Source organism: Oryctolagus cuniculus, chromosome 6 (genome assembly GCF_964237555.1).
Source record: "Oryctolagus cuniculus chromosome 6, mOryCun1.1, whole genome shotgun sequence".
Taxonomy (NCBI): domain Eukaryota; kingdom Metazoa; phylum Chordata; class Mammalia; order Lagomorpha; family Leporidae; genus Oryctolagus; species Oryctolagus cuniculus.
The window spans coordinates 115,184,949-115,203,438 of record NC_091437.1 but is presented as its reverse complement, the minus strand read 5'-3'; the positions used below and the strand labels follow the sequence as shown (position 1 = coordinate 115,203,438).

Genomic DNA, 18,490 nt, shown 5'->3' with positions numbered 1-18,490 from the left:
TATCCTATCCAATTCATTCAGAATTCAAAAAAGGCAAGCAAAAGAATATTGACTCATGTAGTCAGAGGATGTAATACCATTTCAATAAAGTGTGTAAACAGTTTTTAAAAAATTGCCATAAAATGAAACTGGATTACAGTTCAATTTTAACTCAATTAGGTATGCCATTATCAAGAATCTTAAGAATTCTTCTGAAGCAATTACTTAGAAGCAAATAATTTTAAAACATTATATTTAAGATAAGTTATGATCTTAGTTAACCAAGCACATAGCATTGTTAAGAGTGTACATGAAAATACTGACAGGTCCACTTTTTAAAATTCTATGAAAAATAGAATTAGAGATTCAATGAACACATTCCAAGATGAAATAACTATACCAAAGAAAATACTGATATATTCAATTACAAAGGAAAACTTGAGATGTTGTCTTATACTAAAAATTCTGACAATCTGTGTGAAAATACAGACATTAAGCCCACTTAAATGCAAATCAAGATAATTAGAACAGGCACATCGAATAAATAATCATTGTGTAAGCTACTTTCATCTCCAATGAACAAACAGTATTAGTGATCTCAAATTAATTTTGAGAATGGAAATTTTGGGAATGGAAAATAAAAATTTTAACCTTTTCTATTTTAAGCTTTAATAATTCTGATAATACCCAATACATTACAGTTTCAGAAGTACTTACCATGCCCAGATGTCTTACAGAAATGAACTATGTTCACACTCATGGATAAGTAGTTCCATTCACAATTTATTAGAAATCAGATTTATTAGATTTTATGGTGATTAGAGAACAAATCTCTGAAAAATATATTGGGTTCTCAGATGTCAAAACATATATCAACATTACTGGAATGTTTAAATTATTAGAAGATTATGAAGTATGTGTCAAGGTTCCAACAATAAAAATATTTTTAGAAGACTATCATATTTGGTAATAAATTAATTTACAATTGGTAATTTCAAAATAAATAAAACCTGAGTTGTAAATGCCCCTTGCCCTTAAACCACCCCCAGCAATATATACATAGCCATTTTTCACTTAGGCCAGTGTCTCAAACTTTATTGAACATACATATATCCCTTGGGGATCTTGTTAAAAAATGCAGTTTCTGATTCAGTAAGAGTGTGGTGGGGCCTGAGCATCTCCATGTCTAATGACTAACAGATGAAGAGGATACTGCTGGTCCCTGGACCACCTTTTGAGCATCAAGGTGACCCAATATACAGTGAGGACAATTTCTCACTTAAAGACTGTGTGGTTTTATAGATTTAAGGTTGTAATATTTTGGAATGAAACAGAAGAAACAACCCAAAAATGACCATTAAAAATACATCTTGGAAGAAAAGAATATTTTTAGTTACTGAAAGCTTAAATTATAAAGAAGTTGGCAGTGTTTCTATCTGTCGAATAGTGACACCTTTGATACGTTTTTATACAAATCAGGCCACCAAGTTCTAGGAACTGCAAAATGAAGTTAACTATAGTTTGAGGTTCTCCTCCAGTTAATTCAAGTCCAGAAAATTCAAGCCAGTACACTGCAAAACCATTATTAAAAATCTTTAATGGTAAATTGTCCATTTATTTATAAATTTGGTTTAAGATATCCCATCTCCTCCTCCTCGTTCAACAAACAAATGCTTTTTCTTCTGTCTTGTAGCTAAACAGCGTGTAACACCAAGTGCCCCTCCCTTTAAAAATCTAACAAAATTGTCTCCAACCAAGGGACCCAGCGCAAAAAGGTTGGCTTCTTTAACACACTCATAGGTATATGCATCTATTTCCACAGGATTGCCCTTACATGTGATTGGCTGACTTGAGTTATGGCCTAGGTAACACCCTTGTTCCTTTAAAAAGGATAGGTTAGGATGAGAACCTATCAATACTACTGCTGCAGACAGCTTAAATATTTTCTTCAATCCAGAGATGCTTTGAAGAATGCATTTCATATCTGACTTAAAGGAAAGCACATGGTGCTCAGGAAAACTTGTATAATCAGACAAAAGATTTGAGTCTACAGAATATGACTGAGTACACATCAAATGATAGACTTTATGATATTCAGGATAGAGTTTTTTGGGAAGCTGTTTGAAAATTAAGCTTGGATCAGTTACTCGTCTACGGAATACATGAATCACAGGGATATTATTATTGTAAGCACACAGGACTGCATCAGCTGCAGTAAGCCCAGAACCTACAATTAACACTGGATCTACTTTGCCACGCAACTTTCCTTTGTTTATAGCAGCTCCAAATTCAGGCATTGAATGAAACACAAAAGGAAAATCTTCCCCTTCAATTTCCAGATGGGCAGGAGAATCCAATGTTCCAGTTGCTAGAGCTACGTTCTCAGCAAAAAGGCAAAAGGGAACATGAGAACCATCTGCTATCCGCTGATAACCCCTGATTTCCCAGTTTCTCTTGATAAATTTTGACTTCTCTATCTGTAAATGCTTTGTTGAAACATCTCCATCTTGACTATCATTATCATCCTGCTCTCTGTAGAGTCTTGATACGGAGGTTATATATGTATTCTCTCTGAAGTTCTTCTGAAGACCCATGACTTTTACATAATGTTTATAGTAACGAGCTATTTCCTCTGGCATAACTCGATCTCCTTTTAGGTTCCTGGAAAAGGGAAAATATTCTATAAGGACAGTACTTTTAGTTTCCATGAGTATCTCTTCTCTGTCGTATGCTGTTATACACTTTTAATTTGTCTGGACTATCTTAGCTATAAATTATCCTAATACTTCACACAGAAAGCCTGTTTTTCTTTTTCAGTTAAAAAATGCTGATGAATTAGTTTTATCAACAGGAATCCCATGAAAGCAGTATTTAATGAGTATATTAAATATTTAAATTTAATATATTAAATATATTAAATATTTAATGAGTACATTAAGAGACAGTATTTAATGTGCCTTTGTGATTCCAGTGCCATCTACAGTGCTCAAATTAGCTGCTTGATAACCTTTCATTAAATAAATAAAGGGATTAAAATGTGTACATCTAAAAATTAAACCAGTTTATAACTATTGAGAATTTATAACTGTTGAGCTATTACAGGTCTAATTAAAATCTACACTTCTTAGTATAGTTAGCATCACTGCCGCTCTACTTCCCATCCAGTTCTCTGCTAACAACCTGGGAAAGCAGCAGAAGAGGGTCCAAGTGCTTTGGCCCCTGCACTCACGTATAGACCTAGATGAAGCTTCTTAAAGATTATATATAGACCATCTTGACATTTTTACTAAGTTCTATTTTCCTAATGACTGAAAGAATTTTGATCTGTCTTCTGATGAACAAAATCATCTTATGCCTATTAAGATTTAACATTTCGTAATGGGTATTCTCTTTTTAAAATTTATTTGGGCTGGTGCCGCGGCTCACTAGGCTAATCCTCCGCCTTGTGGCGCTGGCACACCGGGTTCTAGTCCCGGTCGGGGCGCCGGATTCTGTCCCGGTTGCCCCTCTTCCAGGCCAGCTCTCTGCTGTGGCCCGGGAGTGCAGTGGAGGATGGCCCAAGTGCTTGGGCCCTGCACCCCATGGGAGACCAGGAGAAGCACCTGGCTCCTGCCATCGGATAAGTGCGGTGCGCTGGCCGCACCACACTGGCCGCAGCGACCATTGGAGGGTGAACCAACGGCAAAAGGAAAGACCTTTCTCTCTGTCTCTCTCTCTCACTGTCCACTCTGCCTGTCCAAAAAAAAAAAAAAAAAAAAAAAAAAAAAAAAAAAAATTTATTTTAAAGGAATGGGGGAGGAGGAGAGCAATCTTCCATCTGCTGGTTCACTCCCCAAATGGTTTTAACAGCCATGGCTGGGCCAGACCAAAACCAGGAGCCTGGAACTCCATCTGGGTCTACATGAGTGGCAGGGGCCCAAGCACTTTGCCATCTTCTGCTGCTTTCCCTGGTGTGTTAGCAGGGAGCTGGATCATAAGTGGAACAGCCAAGACTCAAAACCAGCTGCCCACATGGGACTCTGGCAACACAGGCAGGGCTTAACTTGCTATGCCACAACACCGACCCGTCTATGTGTTTTCCTACTCATCGAGAGATCTACAGATATAACCCATTTTTTTTTAAAGTGGATTAGTACATCTTTTATTTTCCATTTGAATTTAAAAGCAAACAGGCAGTGGCCGGCGCCATGGCTCACTAGGCTAATCCTCCGCCTTGCGGCGCCGGCACACCGGGTTCTAGTCCCGGTCGGGGCGCCGGATTCTGTCCCGGTTGCCCCTCTTCCAGGCCAGCCCTCTGCTGTGGCCAGGGAGTGCAGTGGAGGATGGCCCAGGTGCTTGGGCCCTGCACCCCATGGGAGACCAGGAAAAGCACCTGGCTCCTGGCTCCTGCCATCGGATCAGCGCGGTGCGCCGGCCGCAGCGCGCCGGCCGCGGCGGCCATTGGAGGGTGAACCAACGGCAAAGGAAGACCTTTCTCTCTGTCTCTCTCTCTCACTGTCCACTCTGCCTGTCAAAAATAAAAAAAAAAAAAAAAAAAAAAAAAAGCAAACAGGCAGTAATGTCCCTAAACCTCCTATTCCAATTAGATGCAAGTAGAACTATAAAAAAAAAAACATACACACACAAACAAAAAAAAATCCATAAACATAATTCATTTTAACTTGTAACTTGAAGTGCATAAAATTTTTCACTTTTGAACACTTCATGATTGTAAATAAGATGCAGAATTTCAGGGGCCTGTGTAGTGGCAGACCACCAGTTAGTATCACTGCTGCTCCACTTCCCATCCAGTTCTCTGCTAACAGCCTGGGAAAGCAGCAGCAAAAGGTCCACATGCTTGGGCCCCTGCACCCATGTGCAGATCTAGATGAAGCGCCTGGTTCCAGCTGGGCTCGGCCCTGGCCATTTCAGGCACCTGAGGAATGAACCAGCAGATGGAAGCTCTTTCTGTGTGTCTTCCTTTCTCTAAGTCTGACTTCCAAATAAATAAGACAATCTTTTTTTTTTTTTTTTAAAGATGAAGATTGTATGAACTCTCAATTTTTACAGAAAACCTATAGAGTAGTTACTATTGTTATCATCTCCCTAACACAGACTAGGGAATAACTGCTTGTTTAAATTATCTGCCTAGGGTTTTAACCTTAGAAATTACAGTCAGGACTTAAACCTTGCCAATCTTTAGAGTCTTAAGTCTTCTCTTACCACTAAGCAAAGGTGAGATCTAAAGCTACTATTTATCACAAGATTATTTTTCACATATTATTTAAAAGAATATAAATAATTTAGAAGGATAAATGCTTATGGAACAAAAATCATAAAGTTTTCCATTTCTCACCCAGAATGTGTTGGGCAATTTCACTTGCTCACTTACTGATTCTGAAATTTTAAATTTCAACCCAACACATACTTTCTTTTTTAAAAAGCTAAAATGAATTTTTTGAAAGGTTTAATCTCAATTATCCATCAAATTAAGGAAAATTTCTATGGATTAATGTAGCTTCTCACTAGCAGGAAATCAAGTACTTAAATTTATATTCCTGTTCTAACAAAGGCTACTAAGTAACTTCCCACTTTAACTTGTTTCTTTGTAATACTCAAATTACAGTATATTTTCTGTATTAACAGTTCTTATCCAATTTAAAAATTTACTATGCTTAAAAATTATATAGCTCTTCATGTATATTTTTAAATTGTAGGGTTTTTTCTCCCCCAAGGCTTCTTATTAAATATTTACCTACATGATCAAACAGAAAACCATGTACCAGGTTGTAGTTTACTCCATTCTAATTTATGAATCATACAATACACACTCTACCATGATAGCCCAACACTTTAGATAGGCACACAAAAGATATGCAAACATGAAATTACATATATACTCATAGAAGTGTGTGGGTAAATGAGAGTAACCACAGAGGGAGTGATGAGAAGTTACAGAAAACCAGTTTGTGCTTGGTTTTATAACATCTAAATGGAAATTAGATTATAATTGCTGTTTCAAAGAGTTATTTTTATTTGAAAGACATATATATTTATATTCTTCATTCATACAAGATCACAAATATTTTCATTTTCACTGCATACCAAAGAATTTCATTATGTGGCAGGCATCTGGCAAAGCAGTTAAGATGACACTTGGAAAGCCATACATCATATTATCAGTGTGCCTGGGTTCATGTCTCAGCTCCATTTCGGAGTTCAACCTCCTGCTAATGTGTACACAAGGAGACAGTAGACCATGGCTCAAGCATGTTGCCCTGCCACACGTGTGGTACACTAAGACTGAGATCCAGGCTCCTGGCTTTTGCCTGGCCCAGTCCCTGATGTTGTGGGCATTTGGGAAGTAAACCAGTGGATGGGAAATCTGTCTCTGTCTCTTCCTCTCTGCCTTTCAAATAAATAAAAACAATACACTTCCAAAAAAATTAAAAAACAAGAAGAAATCTAATCATTTGATCTTTACCTTCGTTTACTGGACACCCAATCCTTAAATTTAAGTCCAGGTAGCTCCATCCAATTTCCAAAGCTGATTGTCAACATGGAGCCTTCCATATTCTATTGAAATAAAGAAAAGTACAGTCAAAAAACACACTTAGGCAGTAACAGGTTTCTTTAAGCCAAATCCATCTAATTATACTTATTAAGGCTATGGATAAAAATGGTTGTGTAATTACCTCTAAAGCTTTATATCAATAAACTATAATACTTTTATTTAAAAAGATTTATTTATTTATTTGAAAGACAGAGTTAGAGAGAGAGTGAGAGACGCAGAGGCAGAGGCAAACAAAGAAAGAGAGAGGTCTTCCATCCGCTGGTTCACTCCCTAGATGGCTGCAATGGCCAGAGCTGCGCTGATCCTAAGCCACAAGCCAGGAGCTTCTTTTGGGTTTCCTACTCAGGTGCAGGGGTCCAAGGACTTAGGCCATATTCTAATGCTTTCTCAGGCCATAGTAGAGAACTGGTTTGGAAATGGAGCAGCTGGGACTTGAACTGGGGCCCTTTTGAGATGCCAGAATTGCAGGCAACAGCTTTACCTGCTACGCCACAGCACCAGCCCCCCTTAATACTTTTAACACTTGGTATTACCCATTGGTAATTCTTCTTTCACACAACTATACACTTATGAAACAAATTTACAACATCACCAATGCCTACACAATGTTCATAGATTTGGCCTATGAACAACATTAAGTCTGAATGTACATGTTTTAGAACAAATCAATATTTTCACTTTTTAAACAAATGTTCATTAACTTCTAAAACTCTAGATGTCTTTATTTTTAATATTACTAACAGCTTTTCAAAAATTACCAACACAATCCCTTTTCTCATCAGTTATGATTCTGCAATTTAGGCTGGCTGGCTACAGCCAATTCTTCAGAATGGAGAATTAGCAGTAGTTGCCTGAGAAACAGCCTCACTGCTGAAGCTAATGCTGCCATCTAGGAAGTGAGCTCCCTTGACCTACTTACTTCTGCTCTGTTCAACACAAAGTAAGAAAAGCTCAAGGGCCAAGACACCTATCCCAATGACCTCAATAATCTCTTCCAACCAGTTCTTTAAACAATGGCTTTGTTTCTCATAAATCCTCGTACTCTATTTATACAGTCCACTGTTGGAAATGGGGACATATTATCCTAATAAAATTGTAATTAACTAACACAGAGTACTATATGCTAGACCCTGTAAAGCATTATATGTGACTACACAGATCACCAAAGGCAAAAAATGCAGCCAAGTGGCCGCTGCTTTGTTTTAAGTTTATCCTAACAATGTGATTATGCTGAATACCAGTTTTTGCTCTAGCAGGCAGAGGTCTGACTGGCTATAGTCAGTCACATGGGCACTGCTAGCCTAAACATGACTGACCCCACAAAAATTCCCTGGACACCAGGCACAGGTGAGCTTTTAGGGGTGATAACTCTTCAAATGGTTTGTTATATACCACTGTTGGGAGATTTAAGTACATCCCTATTTGAATCCACTAGGAGGGAAATCTAGAAGCATACACTGGATATCTTCTCTTTGCTGATTCTAATCTATATCCTTTCACTGCAATAAAATGTAACCGAGTGTATATCATCCTTTCTAAGTCTAGTGAGGGTGAACTTGAACTTCTCACAAGCACAATGTAAAAAATAAAAAGAGAAGGAGAAGTTAAGGCAAGAAAACTAAGTAGATGAAACATCAATGTAACATGGAAAACACAATAGGAAGTTTGCACACTACACATTAAATGAATAGGGAGCAACTGAAGGGTATTTCTGTATTAGTATATCTCAGATGTGTTTTATAAAGACGAATTCTGGTTCTGATATGAAGAATGGATTGACAGCCCTTAAGGCATTCAGATCTAGCTAAAAAGCCCATGAGAGGGCCGGCGCCGCGGCTCACTAGGCTAATCCTCCGCCTAGCGGCGCCGGCACACCGGGTTCTAGTCCCGGTCGGGGCGCCGGATTCTGTCCCGGTTGCCCCTCTTCCAGGCCAGCCCTCTGCTGTGGCCAGGGAGTGCAGTGGAGGATGGCCCAGGTGCTTGGGCCCTGCACCCCATGGGAGACCAGGAAAAGCACCTGGCTCCTGGCTCCTGCCATCGGATCAGCGCGGTGCGCCGGTCGCAGCGCGCCGGCCGTGGCGGCCATTGGAGGGTGAACCAACGGCAAAGGAAGACCTTTCTCTCTGTCTCTCTCTCTCACTGTCCACTCTGCCTGTCAAAAAAAAAAAAAAAAAAAAAAAAAAAGCCCATGAGAGCATTTCAGGCATGGAAAGCTAAGACACTGTGGCAAGAAAAATGACCTACATGAAAGATCTCTGTGAATGAGATCCCAGCGGAAAGAACAGGCCATCAAAGGAGGTACCTTTCTCTGAAGGGAGGAGAGAACTTCACTTTGATTATGGCCTTGTCTAAATAAGGTCGGAGTTTGTGAACTCAAGAGGCTTCCATAGTCTTGGCAGCTCATGACAAGAGCCTCGGGTGATTACTGACGCCATAAATAAGAGTGTCAATTGTTAAATCAACAACAGGAGTCACTGTGCACCTACTCCCCTTGTAGGATCTCTGTCCTTAATGTGTTGTACTATGAGAATTAACGGTAATACTACTCGAACAGTACTTTATACTTTGTGTGTCTGTGTGGGTGCAGTCTGTTGAAATCTTTACTTAGTATATACTAAATTGATCTTCTGTATATAAAGATAATTGAAAATGAATCTTGGCCGCCGCTGCGGCTCAATAGGCTAATCCTCCGCCTAGCGGCGCCGGCACACTGGGTTCTAGTCCCAGTCGGGGCACCAGATTCTGTCCCGGTTGCCCCTCTTCCAGGCCAGCTCTCTGCTGTTTTCAGGGAGTGCACTGGAGGATGGCCCAAGTCCTTGGGCCCTGCACCCCATGGGACACCAGGAGAAGCACCTGGCTCCTGCCTTCCGATCAGCGCAGTGCGCTGGCCACAGTGCGCCGGCCATGGCGGCCATTGGAGGCTGAACCAACGGCAAAGGAAGACCTTTCTCTCTGTCTTTCTCTCTCACTGTCCACTCTGCCTGTCAAAAAAAAAAAAAAAAAAAAAGAATCTTGATGAAGAATGGGATGGGAGAGGGAGGGTGTGGGAGCTGGGATGGTTGCGGGTGGGAGGGAGGTTATGGGGGGAAAACTGCTGTAATCCAAAATTTGGAAATTTATGTTTATTAAATAAAAGTTGAAAAAAAAAGAAAAAAGAATGCTTTGAAGAAGCTAAGTGGGAAAGGCTTTGCAATGAATTGGATAAAAGTTAATAGTGGCTAATATTTGCAAAATTATAATTATGATGGGGAGAAATAGTCTACTCAAAAATGTTTATCAAAACAGAAAAGATTTGGTAATTAATTTGAAGTGGGAATTGAAAAAAGAAATCAAGGAAGACTCCAAGGTTTTGCCTTGAGTAACTATAGAATGGTGAAATTTATAAGGAAATTGATGAAATTTGAAGATAAAGTTGGTTAGTTGTAGACATGTTGAGTCTGAGGACAACTGTGGAATAATCAGAGGGGCATATCTATTTGATGTAAGAGAAAGAACAGTTTGGGCCAAGGATTTTGACTTGAGACTCAATCAGCATCAATATGCACACTGAAGCTGGAAGATAAGGCAGGGAAAATGAAGCTATGAAAAGAAGACTTCAGCTTGGGATATAGTCTACAGAACCAGTTTTAAGAACAAAGTCTACAAAGTAACTGAAAAGGAGACCAAACAAGGCTAGTTCAGATAACAATGCTATCAATACCTTCAAATGCTATCAGGCTCAGATTTTCAGCCCCTTCATCAAATTAAGAAAAAAGTCAGTGACCCTCAGAAAAAAAGTGTCAGTGGAAAACCAGTGACAGAAGGTAGCATGGATGAACTAAGGAGTAGTACACAGAGGTTTATAGACAATATGTACAGGCAATACTTTCAAGAAGTTGGCTATAAAACAAAAGACATAAGCTGGCATCTAAATTTTTTTTAAAGCTAGAAATAATTTTACATACTGAATAATTTCTATGGCACAGAAATCGAAGGCAAAAGAGAAATATAACACCAACTATTAGATATCCTTGAGAAGACTGGGATCCAGAACATAATAACTAGGTGAGCTCTGGATACCAGTGTTACCTGTTTTTATAAAGCTACTGATCCCATTATGAGACGCCTGCCTTCATGACCTCATGTAACCTAAATTACCTCCCAATGGCCTCATCTTCAAACACCACCACACTGGGGACAAAAAATAAAGAAATAGCATAAATGAGATACATTGCAGGTTTGAGTACAAAACTGTATGAGTTCAATCCTGCTATGTTCTATTTTCTCTTTAAAAGAAGATGCAAGAGCACTTCCAAACATGAAAGAGAAAGAAAAAAAAATGAGGGCTAAGAAGAACCTCATAAAGAAATCAAGGGTTATCAAGTAATCTTTAGAGCCCAACTAAGGTTACAGAACACTTCCCACATTTAGACAAATTTTTCCCCTGGAGGTCTGACAGCTCAATTAAAAAAAAAGATAAAGTGGCTAGTTGGATGAATTGTTTTCTCCTTTTTTTCCAAACACATGTAATAAGACATCAAAGAAAGGAATTAAAGAGAATGCTAAATCAAAGAACTGCAGAACCTTAACTTGATAGGTAAGGTGGCAAAGCGCAGGACCTAGAGCATTCTCTGTGTGTTAAGATTAGGTATAAGTGTGAGAAACTGGGTGATGCAGCTGGAAGAAAAGAGAGTTGTGATCAGAGAATAAGAAAATTAACAGCTTGAATTTTCACAACTTGAGTAGTTCAGAAAGACTAAGAAATACTTAAGTAAAATAGGCATAGATACTTTGGTAGCTATTACTTATTATCATAAAAAGAATTAAGATTTTAAAATTAATTAGAGATATATTTACTCCAGGAATGTCCTCTGATACCCTGAAGAAGTTACTTGATAAATTATGGGTACACAACTTCTTAGATGTGTAACACTGCCATAGAAACAGCCAACTGAAGTACTAACATTTGATATTTGATATTTAATGTTAATGCTGTCATGAAGTCTACTTCATTAACATAGCAAACTAAACTATAACATTTATTCGTATAGCAAATGAATACTCACTATATACTAGACACTATTAACTGTAATCACCTAAAAATATTTATTAATTATTGGTCCTCTAGTGAAATTTACTGGTTAAATCTTTGTTGGTTTTCTGGTTTAATCTCTACTATAGATTTGAACTGTATCTCCCCCAGAATCCTTGCTTGCAGCTCTAATCCCCAGTGTGATGGTGTTTGATGATGAGGCCACTGGGAGGTAATTTAGGGTTACAGGAGGTCGTGAAGGCAGGCACCTCATAATGGGATCAGTAGCTTTATAAAAACAGGAAGAGAGGTTGCTCTCTGTCCTGTATAGACACAATGAGGTGGCTATGTGAAAGAGAAGAAGGACCTTCCCAGAAACCACATCAGTCTTGGACTTTGTTCTCAGACATTCTAGCCTCCACAACCAACATAAATAAATGTCTGTTGTTTAAGTCTTCTTGTCTATGGAATTGTGTTACAGCAGCCAAGCAGACTAACACAACTTCTTTCTTTCACAACACATTTTTCTTTTAAGATCTTGAAAATGTATGGAAATATTAGACACTGGTTTGAAACACTGTAAATACTGCGTTAGATTTTGTATATTCTAAAACAAATACATGGATTTTAAATGTGTTACTGTGCAAAATATTCCTAAAGTGTTTTACATATAATTTTTATACGATTGTAGAGATAAACAGATGAACTGCTTTTCTGAGAAATGAGTATCTTAAGACACTGTATCAATAATCAACTTGATTACTACTAGTAATCAATGCATATTTAAGCAAATAAAGAGGATTAAGGTGATAAACATTACACATTACAGTATTATAATGGTTAAGAATCGAGCTGGTTTATGAAAACAAAATATATACTTCACATACTTTAAAATTCCAGGAAAAATATACTCACATGCCAAGCCCCACCAGGTGGACCTTTACCAAGAACTAAGTGAGGAATATAATGATGCTGTTCTAATTTCCAATGCAAAACGGATGGATAGTCATACCCAAAGTCAGCATCTGGATGAAGCAGTGTGTCAAAAAGCACTGCAACTGGATTGGATGATCGGCCCTCAAGACCTTCAGACAAATATTCTAAGTCCTAAAAGCAAAGTGGAAAAAAAAGGTACAGTTTAGAAAAATTAAAAATAGCTATCATAATAATGATCATTACTCTAATTCAGTGTTTCCCTGATAATGGGCTGTACAGCACTGAAGTTAAGTTCCTAGAGATCTCAATAGATTCTTTGGTCAAATATAGGAAAAGGCTAGGTTTCAATAAAGCCAACCAGATCAATATATAGAAAAACTTAAGAGGCTGTTACATGCTAATGTCCTATCCTCATGTCTGGTGATAAAAAATAAGTCCTTTTAAAACTTATCTGAACATCGAGCATCTCTTAAGATGCCATCAAGAAATTATTTCAGAAAATCAGTTCTAATAAACTCAGTGAAGCAAACAGAACGCAGGAAAATATATTTATTAATCTAAAGAGTGACAGAAAGCACTACTTCAAATTTTCAACCAAGAAACAATGTTCATCTAAGTAAAAGCTAATGTTTTTTTTTTCTTTTATTTAATGAATATAAATTTCCAAAGTACGACTCATGTGTTACAATGGCTTCCCCCCCCAAACCGTCCCTCCCACCCACAACCCTCCCCTTTCCCACTCCCTCTCCCCTTCCATTCACATCAAGATTCATTTTCGATTATCTTAATATACAGAAGATCAGCTTAGTATACCTTAAGTAAGTATTTCAACAGTTTGCTCCCACACAGAAACATAAAGTGAAAAATAATAGATGATTTTTTTTAAATGATGATGAAATCAGATCAGACCTATTGTCATGTTTAATCCCAGTGAGAGTCAAGTAATGTTTTAACATAAAAATTTTAAAAATTACACGTAAGTAAGAGATAATACCTGATCAACAATGGAAAGATGTCTTGCTTCTTCTAATTTACTATGTAAGATTGCATTGGGGTGCATTGCTTCTGATGATAAATATGGTCTGTAGCCTGACAACATATAGGAGAGGCATATTCCTGAAGGTCCATTTCCTATTTAAAAAAAGGTGCAAAGAGTTACATAATACATGTTTACACTCTGGTTCTTTGTTTTTCTCCTATTGTGAAGACAGCTCTTCTCCTTTGCCAATTCTTCCTTCTTTAACCTTTTAAAATCAGACGTTTGCAAGATTTTGATTCTCTACTATTTTCTTTTGTGAGTCTCATCTATTAAGGCTTCAACTCTCACTGTTCCAGAAATTGGTTCTCTAGGCTGACCTCTTTCCTTAAATTACATTCCACTTTCTTATATGTTACTTCTTCACTCCAACCTATTAATAATGTAAACACAATGTGTAAAGGCAAATTCTTGAATCCCTTCATTTAGGTGTCCTATTCTTTAAACCATATCCCATTTCAGGGCATAATTTTTAGCACAATCCTAAATTAATTAGGTTCTAGTTCTACACTTATTTTACCATCTATATCTAGTCTGTTGTCTTTGCTATTCCCACTCCTGTTCTCTCACCTAGAAGACAGTCTCCTACTGTTTCTCCTTCCTTAGATTTGCCCACTCCCAAATCACTGCACATAGGGCATTCAGATGAATTTGGTTAACACAGTCGATATGACATTCTCCTCCACTCTAAAAACTTCAATTGTTTGTGTCTGACTATCTAGTATTCTCCATGTTCTGACCTCAATTTTCTTTCCAGGCCCAGATCCTAATATAAGTATTGCCTTCCTTTATATTTATATACTTTAACTAAAACCAAACTGGACTTAACGGTTGACCTCAGTTGAACTATTTCCATTTAGGTAGTTCTTTTAGTCTTGGTTGCCACTTATCTATGCCCTCTACCAAACATTTAATTCATCTATGACAACTGCTAGCCATCAATGAAAGAATTCTATTTCTTGCCTAACAGATTACACTAAATAAAATATACTCAAAGATGTAAATATGAAAACTGTAACAATACTAGAAAAGGAATAATACTCTGTACATATAATGCTATAGTAGAAAATATCTAAACATGACAGAAAACCAAAAAAATACAGTAAGCTACTTTTCTGATGAAAATTAGAAACATATGACAAACAGTAGAAATTAGGATCTGAGGCATAGAGTTAATTCACTTGAAACAAACAAAAAAGGCACAAAATACTGAGGAAGAAAAATCATATGCTAGTATCAAGAGATGTAGAAAAAACATTTAACAAATTTCAATATTCTCTTACAATTTTTAAACAACTCAATAAATGAGGAATAGAGGGGAATTTCTTCAACATGGTAAAGAATATCTACAAATAATATACATAGTTAACAACATACACAGTGATGAGAAACTAGATGTTTTCCCTCTAAGATCAGGAACAAGACAAGGATGTCCCTTTTCATCACTCACACTCAACACCATAATTAAAGTTCAAGCTAGTACAATAAAATAAAGAAAGAAAATAAAAGAGATAAAGATTAGAAAAAAATCATCCCAGTTTACAAAGGACATGATTATTTCTATAGAAAATCTCAAGGAATTGACAAAAACAAAGAAAAAACATACTGGAAGACACAAGCAATTTCAGCAAGATTTCAGCAAATAAATCAATAGGCAAAAGTCAATTGCTTCCCTTTTTTTTTAAAGATTTATTTGAAGGCAGAGTTACAGAAAGAGAGGGAGAGACATATGAGATCTTCTATCCACTGGTTCACTCCTCAGATGGATACAACGGACCTGGCTAGGCCAGGGCAACACCAGGAGCCTAGAACTCCAACTGGGTCTCCACAAGGGTGGCAGGGGCCAAGGCACTTGAGCCATCTTCTGCTGCTTTCTCAGGCCTATTAGCAGGGAGTTGGGAAGTAGAGCAGCTAGGCCTCCAATCAGTGCTCATAAAGGATGCTCATATGGGCAGCAGTGGCTTAACCTACTGTGCTACAATGCAGGCCTCAGTCAATTGCTTTCCTATACACCAGCAATAGCAATGAACAGGTAAAATTTGAAACTAAAAATATACCATTTAAATTTATACTAAAAATAATTTAGGTGTAAATCTAACAAGATACAGATAAGATTTACATGATATAGGCTTATCCTCTGCCTGCAGCGCTGACACCCCGGGTTCTAGTCCCAGTTGGGGCACTGGATTCTGTCCGGTTGCTCATCTTCCAGTCCAGCTCTCTGCTGTGGCCCGGGAAGGCAGTGGAGGATGGCCCAAGTGCTTGGGCCCTGCACCCACATGGGAGACCAGCAGGAAGCACCTGTCTCCTGGCTTTGGATTGGCATGGCGCACTGGCCATAGTGGCCATTTTGGGGGGTAAACCATCGGAAGGAAGACCTTTCTCTCTGTCTCTCTCTCTCTCTCACTGTCTAACTCTGCCTGTCAAAAATAAAGAAAGAAAGAAAGAAAGATAGATTTACATGATAAAAATCACAAAACTCTGATCAAAGAAAACCCGAAACTGAACCACACAAGCAGAAAGATATGTCATATTCATGGATTGCAAGATTCAATATTATAAAATGTCAGTTTTTCTCAACTGATTTATAGATTCAACACAATTATAATAAAAAAAACTCAGCCAAATACTTTGTGGATACTGGCAAACAGATTCTGAGGTTTATACAGGAAGGGAATGACCCAGAATAAAAAAAAAAAATTCAGAGAACATAATTCAATTTCTTGTATTACTCTAATGCTACAGTAAATAAGATGGTATGTAAATGGTAAAAGTAAAGAAAAATAGATAAATGGCACAGAATAGAGTCCTATAAAGTTAACCAAAACATAGTCAATTGGGCCAGTGCTGTGGCATAGCAGGTAAAGCCGCTGCCGGCAGAACCAGCATCTCATATGGGCACTGGTTCAAGTCCTGGCTGCTCCACTTCCATTCCGGCTCTCTGCTATAGACTAGGAAAGCAGTGGAAGATGGCCCAAGTGCTCGGGCCCCTGCACCCACATGGGAGACCCAGAAGAAGCTCCTGGCTCCTGGCTTCAGATTGGTGCAGCTCCGGCTGTTGCAGCCCATTGGGTAGTGAACCACCGGGTAGAAGACCTCTCGTTCTCTCTCTGCCTCTGCGTCTCTCTGTGTAACTCTGACTTTCAAATAAATAAATAAATCTTGAAAAAAATATATAGTTTAATTGACGTTTGACAAAGAAGGCTATCCAATCAAGAAAGGAGTCTTTTCAACAAAAGTGCTGAAACAACTGGATATTCTCAGGAAAAAAATACAAATCTGGGTAATACATCTTTCACAAAAATCAACTTAAAAATGCAATACTATAAAATTTTCGGAAGAAAACCTAAAAGTCCTTGGCTTTGGTAATGAATTTTTAGATAAAACACCAACAGCAGGATCTGTGAAAGAAAAAAATAAGCAGGACATAACTGAAATTAAAACTTGGAAAGAGCATTGTGGCACAGTGGTTAAGGCACTACTTTGGATGCATGTGTTCTTTTGGAGTGTCTGGTACTAGTCCCAGCTCTTCCACTTCCATCCAGCTTTCTGTTAATTCATCCTGGGAGGCAGTGATAAAGGCTCAGGTACTCAAGTCCTTCCCATCTACAGAGGAAACCCAGACTAACATTCAGGGCCTTGGTTTTGGCCTAGCCAGCCTCGGCTGTTGTGGGCTTCTAGGGACTGAACCAGTGGATGGAAAATCTTTGTGTTTCTCTGCCTTTCAAATAAATAAAAATAATTTTAAAAATAACTCCATTTTAAAAAAATTTAAAACTAAGGCTCCATAAAAGACACTGCTAGGAGAATGGAAAGCAAAGTCCCAAACTAGGACAAAGTACTTGCAAAGCACATATCTGATAAATGACCTGTACCTAAGATACACAGAGAACTCTTAAAATTCAGCTAGAAGGGCCGGCGCCGCGGCTCACTAGGCTAATCCTCCACCTAGCGGCGCCGGCACACCGGGTTCTAGTCCCGGTCGGGGCGCTGGATTCTGTCCCGGTTGCCCCTCTTCCAGGCCAGCCCTCTGCTGTGGCCAGGGAGTGCAGTGGAGGATGGCCCAGGTGCTTGGGCCCTGCACCCCATGGGAGACCAGGAAAAGCACCTGGCTCCTGGCTCCTGCCATCGGATCAGCGCGGTGCGCCGGCCGCAGCGCGCCGGCCGCGGCGGCCATTGGAGGGTGAACCATCGGCAAAAGGAAGACCTTTCTCTCTGTCTCTCTCTCTCACTGTCCACTCCGCCTGTCAAAAAAAAAAAAAAAAAAAATTCAGCTAGAAGAAAACCAATATTGTGTGGACTCATTCTGTGAGGCCTGCACTGTCGAGGAGAGTGGGGCAATCATGTTCTTCAACAAGAAGCACCAGGCAGAGGCTTTGGTGAACACGTCTGCTTTATTAACGACCATGTACAATTTTTAATGGGCAGGCAGAAGGGGCGTAACTAATTCAGGGCAACACGTCAGAACCGACACTGGCACCAATATGCCTCTCCAATTAGCTTGAAGGTCAGGTAGCTAGGGTAGCTTTCCAGGTGGGCCTGGGCCACACCCAGGAGCAGTTTACCTGACTGGCAGAAGCTGGGGGTGGGGAGAAGTGTGCCCGGCGCTCCCGCCACCTGCCAGCAGCCAGGCAGCGGGGTCCCTCCTGGGAAGCACGGCACACCATGCCCTCTCAACCTCTTGCATGGGCAGGGCAGGCAGTCTCATGGGATCATCCACAATAACCCAATTAAATATTGGGCAAAACAGCTGATCAGATACCTCATCAAAGATAGTGCAAAAATAGCTAATAAGCATTTGAAAAGATTAAACATACATGGGGGCCAATGCTATGTCTCAGCAGGTTAAAGCCCTGGCCTGAAGCGCCGGCATCCCATATGGGCGCTGGTTCTAGTCCCGGCTGCTCCTCTTCCAATCCAGCTCTCTGCTATGGCCTGGGAAAGCAGAAGATGGCCCAAGTCCTTGGGCCCCTGT

The 18,490-nt window shown here is 39.1% G+C and overlaps 1 protein-coding gene across 3 annotated transcripts in view; it reads right to left on the bottom strand.

The window, feature by feature from the left end:
- Positions 1 to 204: 204 nt before the first annotated feature.
- OSGIN2 (oxidative stress induced growth inhibitor family member 2) overlaps positions 205 to 18,490 on the bottom strand; it is a 31,268-nt gene continuing 12,982 nt past the window's right edge. For 2 of the 3 annotated variants that reach the window (XM_070075847.1, XM_070075846.1), the window contains exons 3-6: positions 13,474 to 13,610; positions 12,459 to 12,650; positions 6,443 to 6,534; positions 743 to 2,640 (exon numbers count right to left, since the gene is read on the bottom strand). In XM_070075847.1, coding sequence (XP_069931948.1) covers positions 1,611 to 2,640; positions 6,443 to 6,534; positions 12,459 to 12,650; positions 13,474 to 13,610 — 1,451 coding nt within the window. In that variant the 3' untranslated portion in view covers positions 743 to 1,610. Of the gene's footprint in view, positions 2,641 to 6,442; positions 6,535 to 12,458; positions 12,651 to 13,473; positions 13,611 to 18,490 lie in introns of all 3 variants that reach the window. The other variant, XM_070075848.1, reaches the window with a different exon arrangement.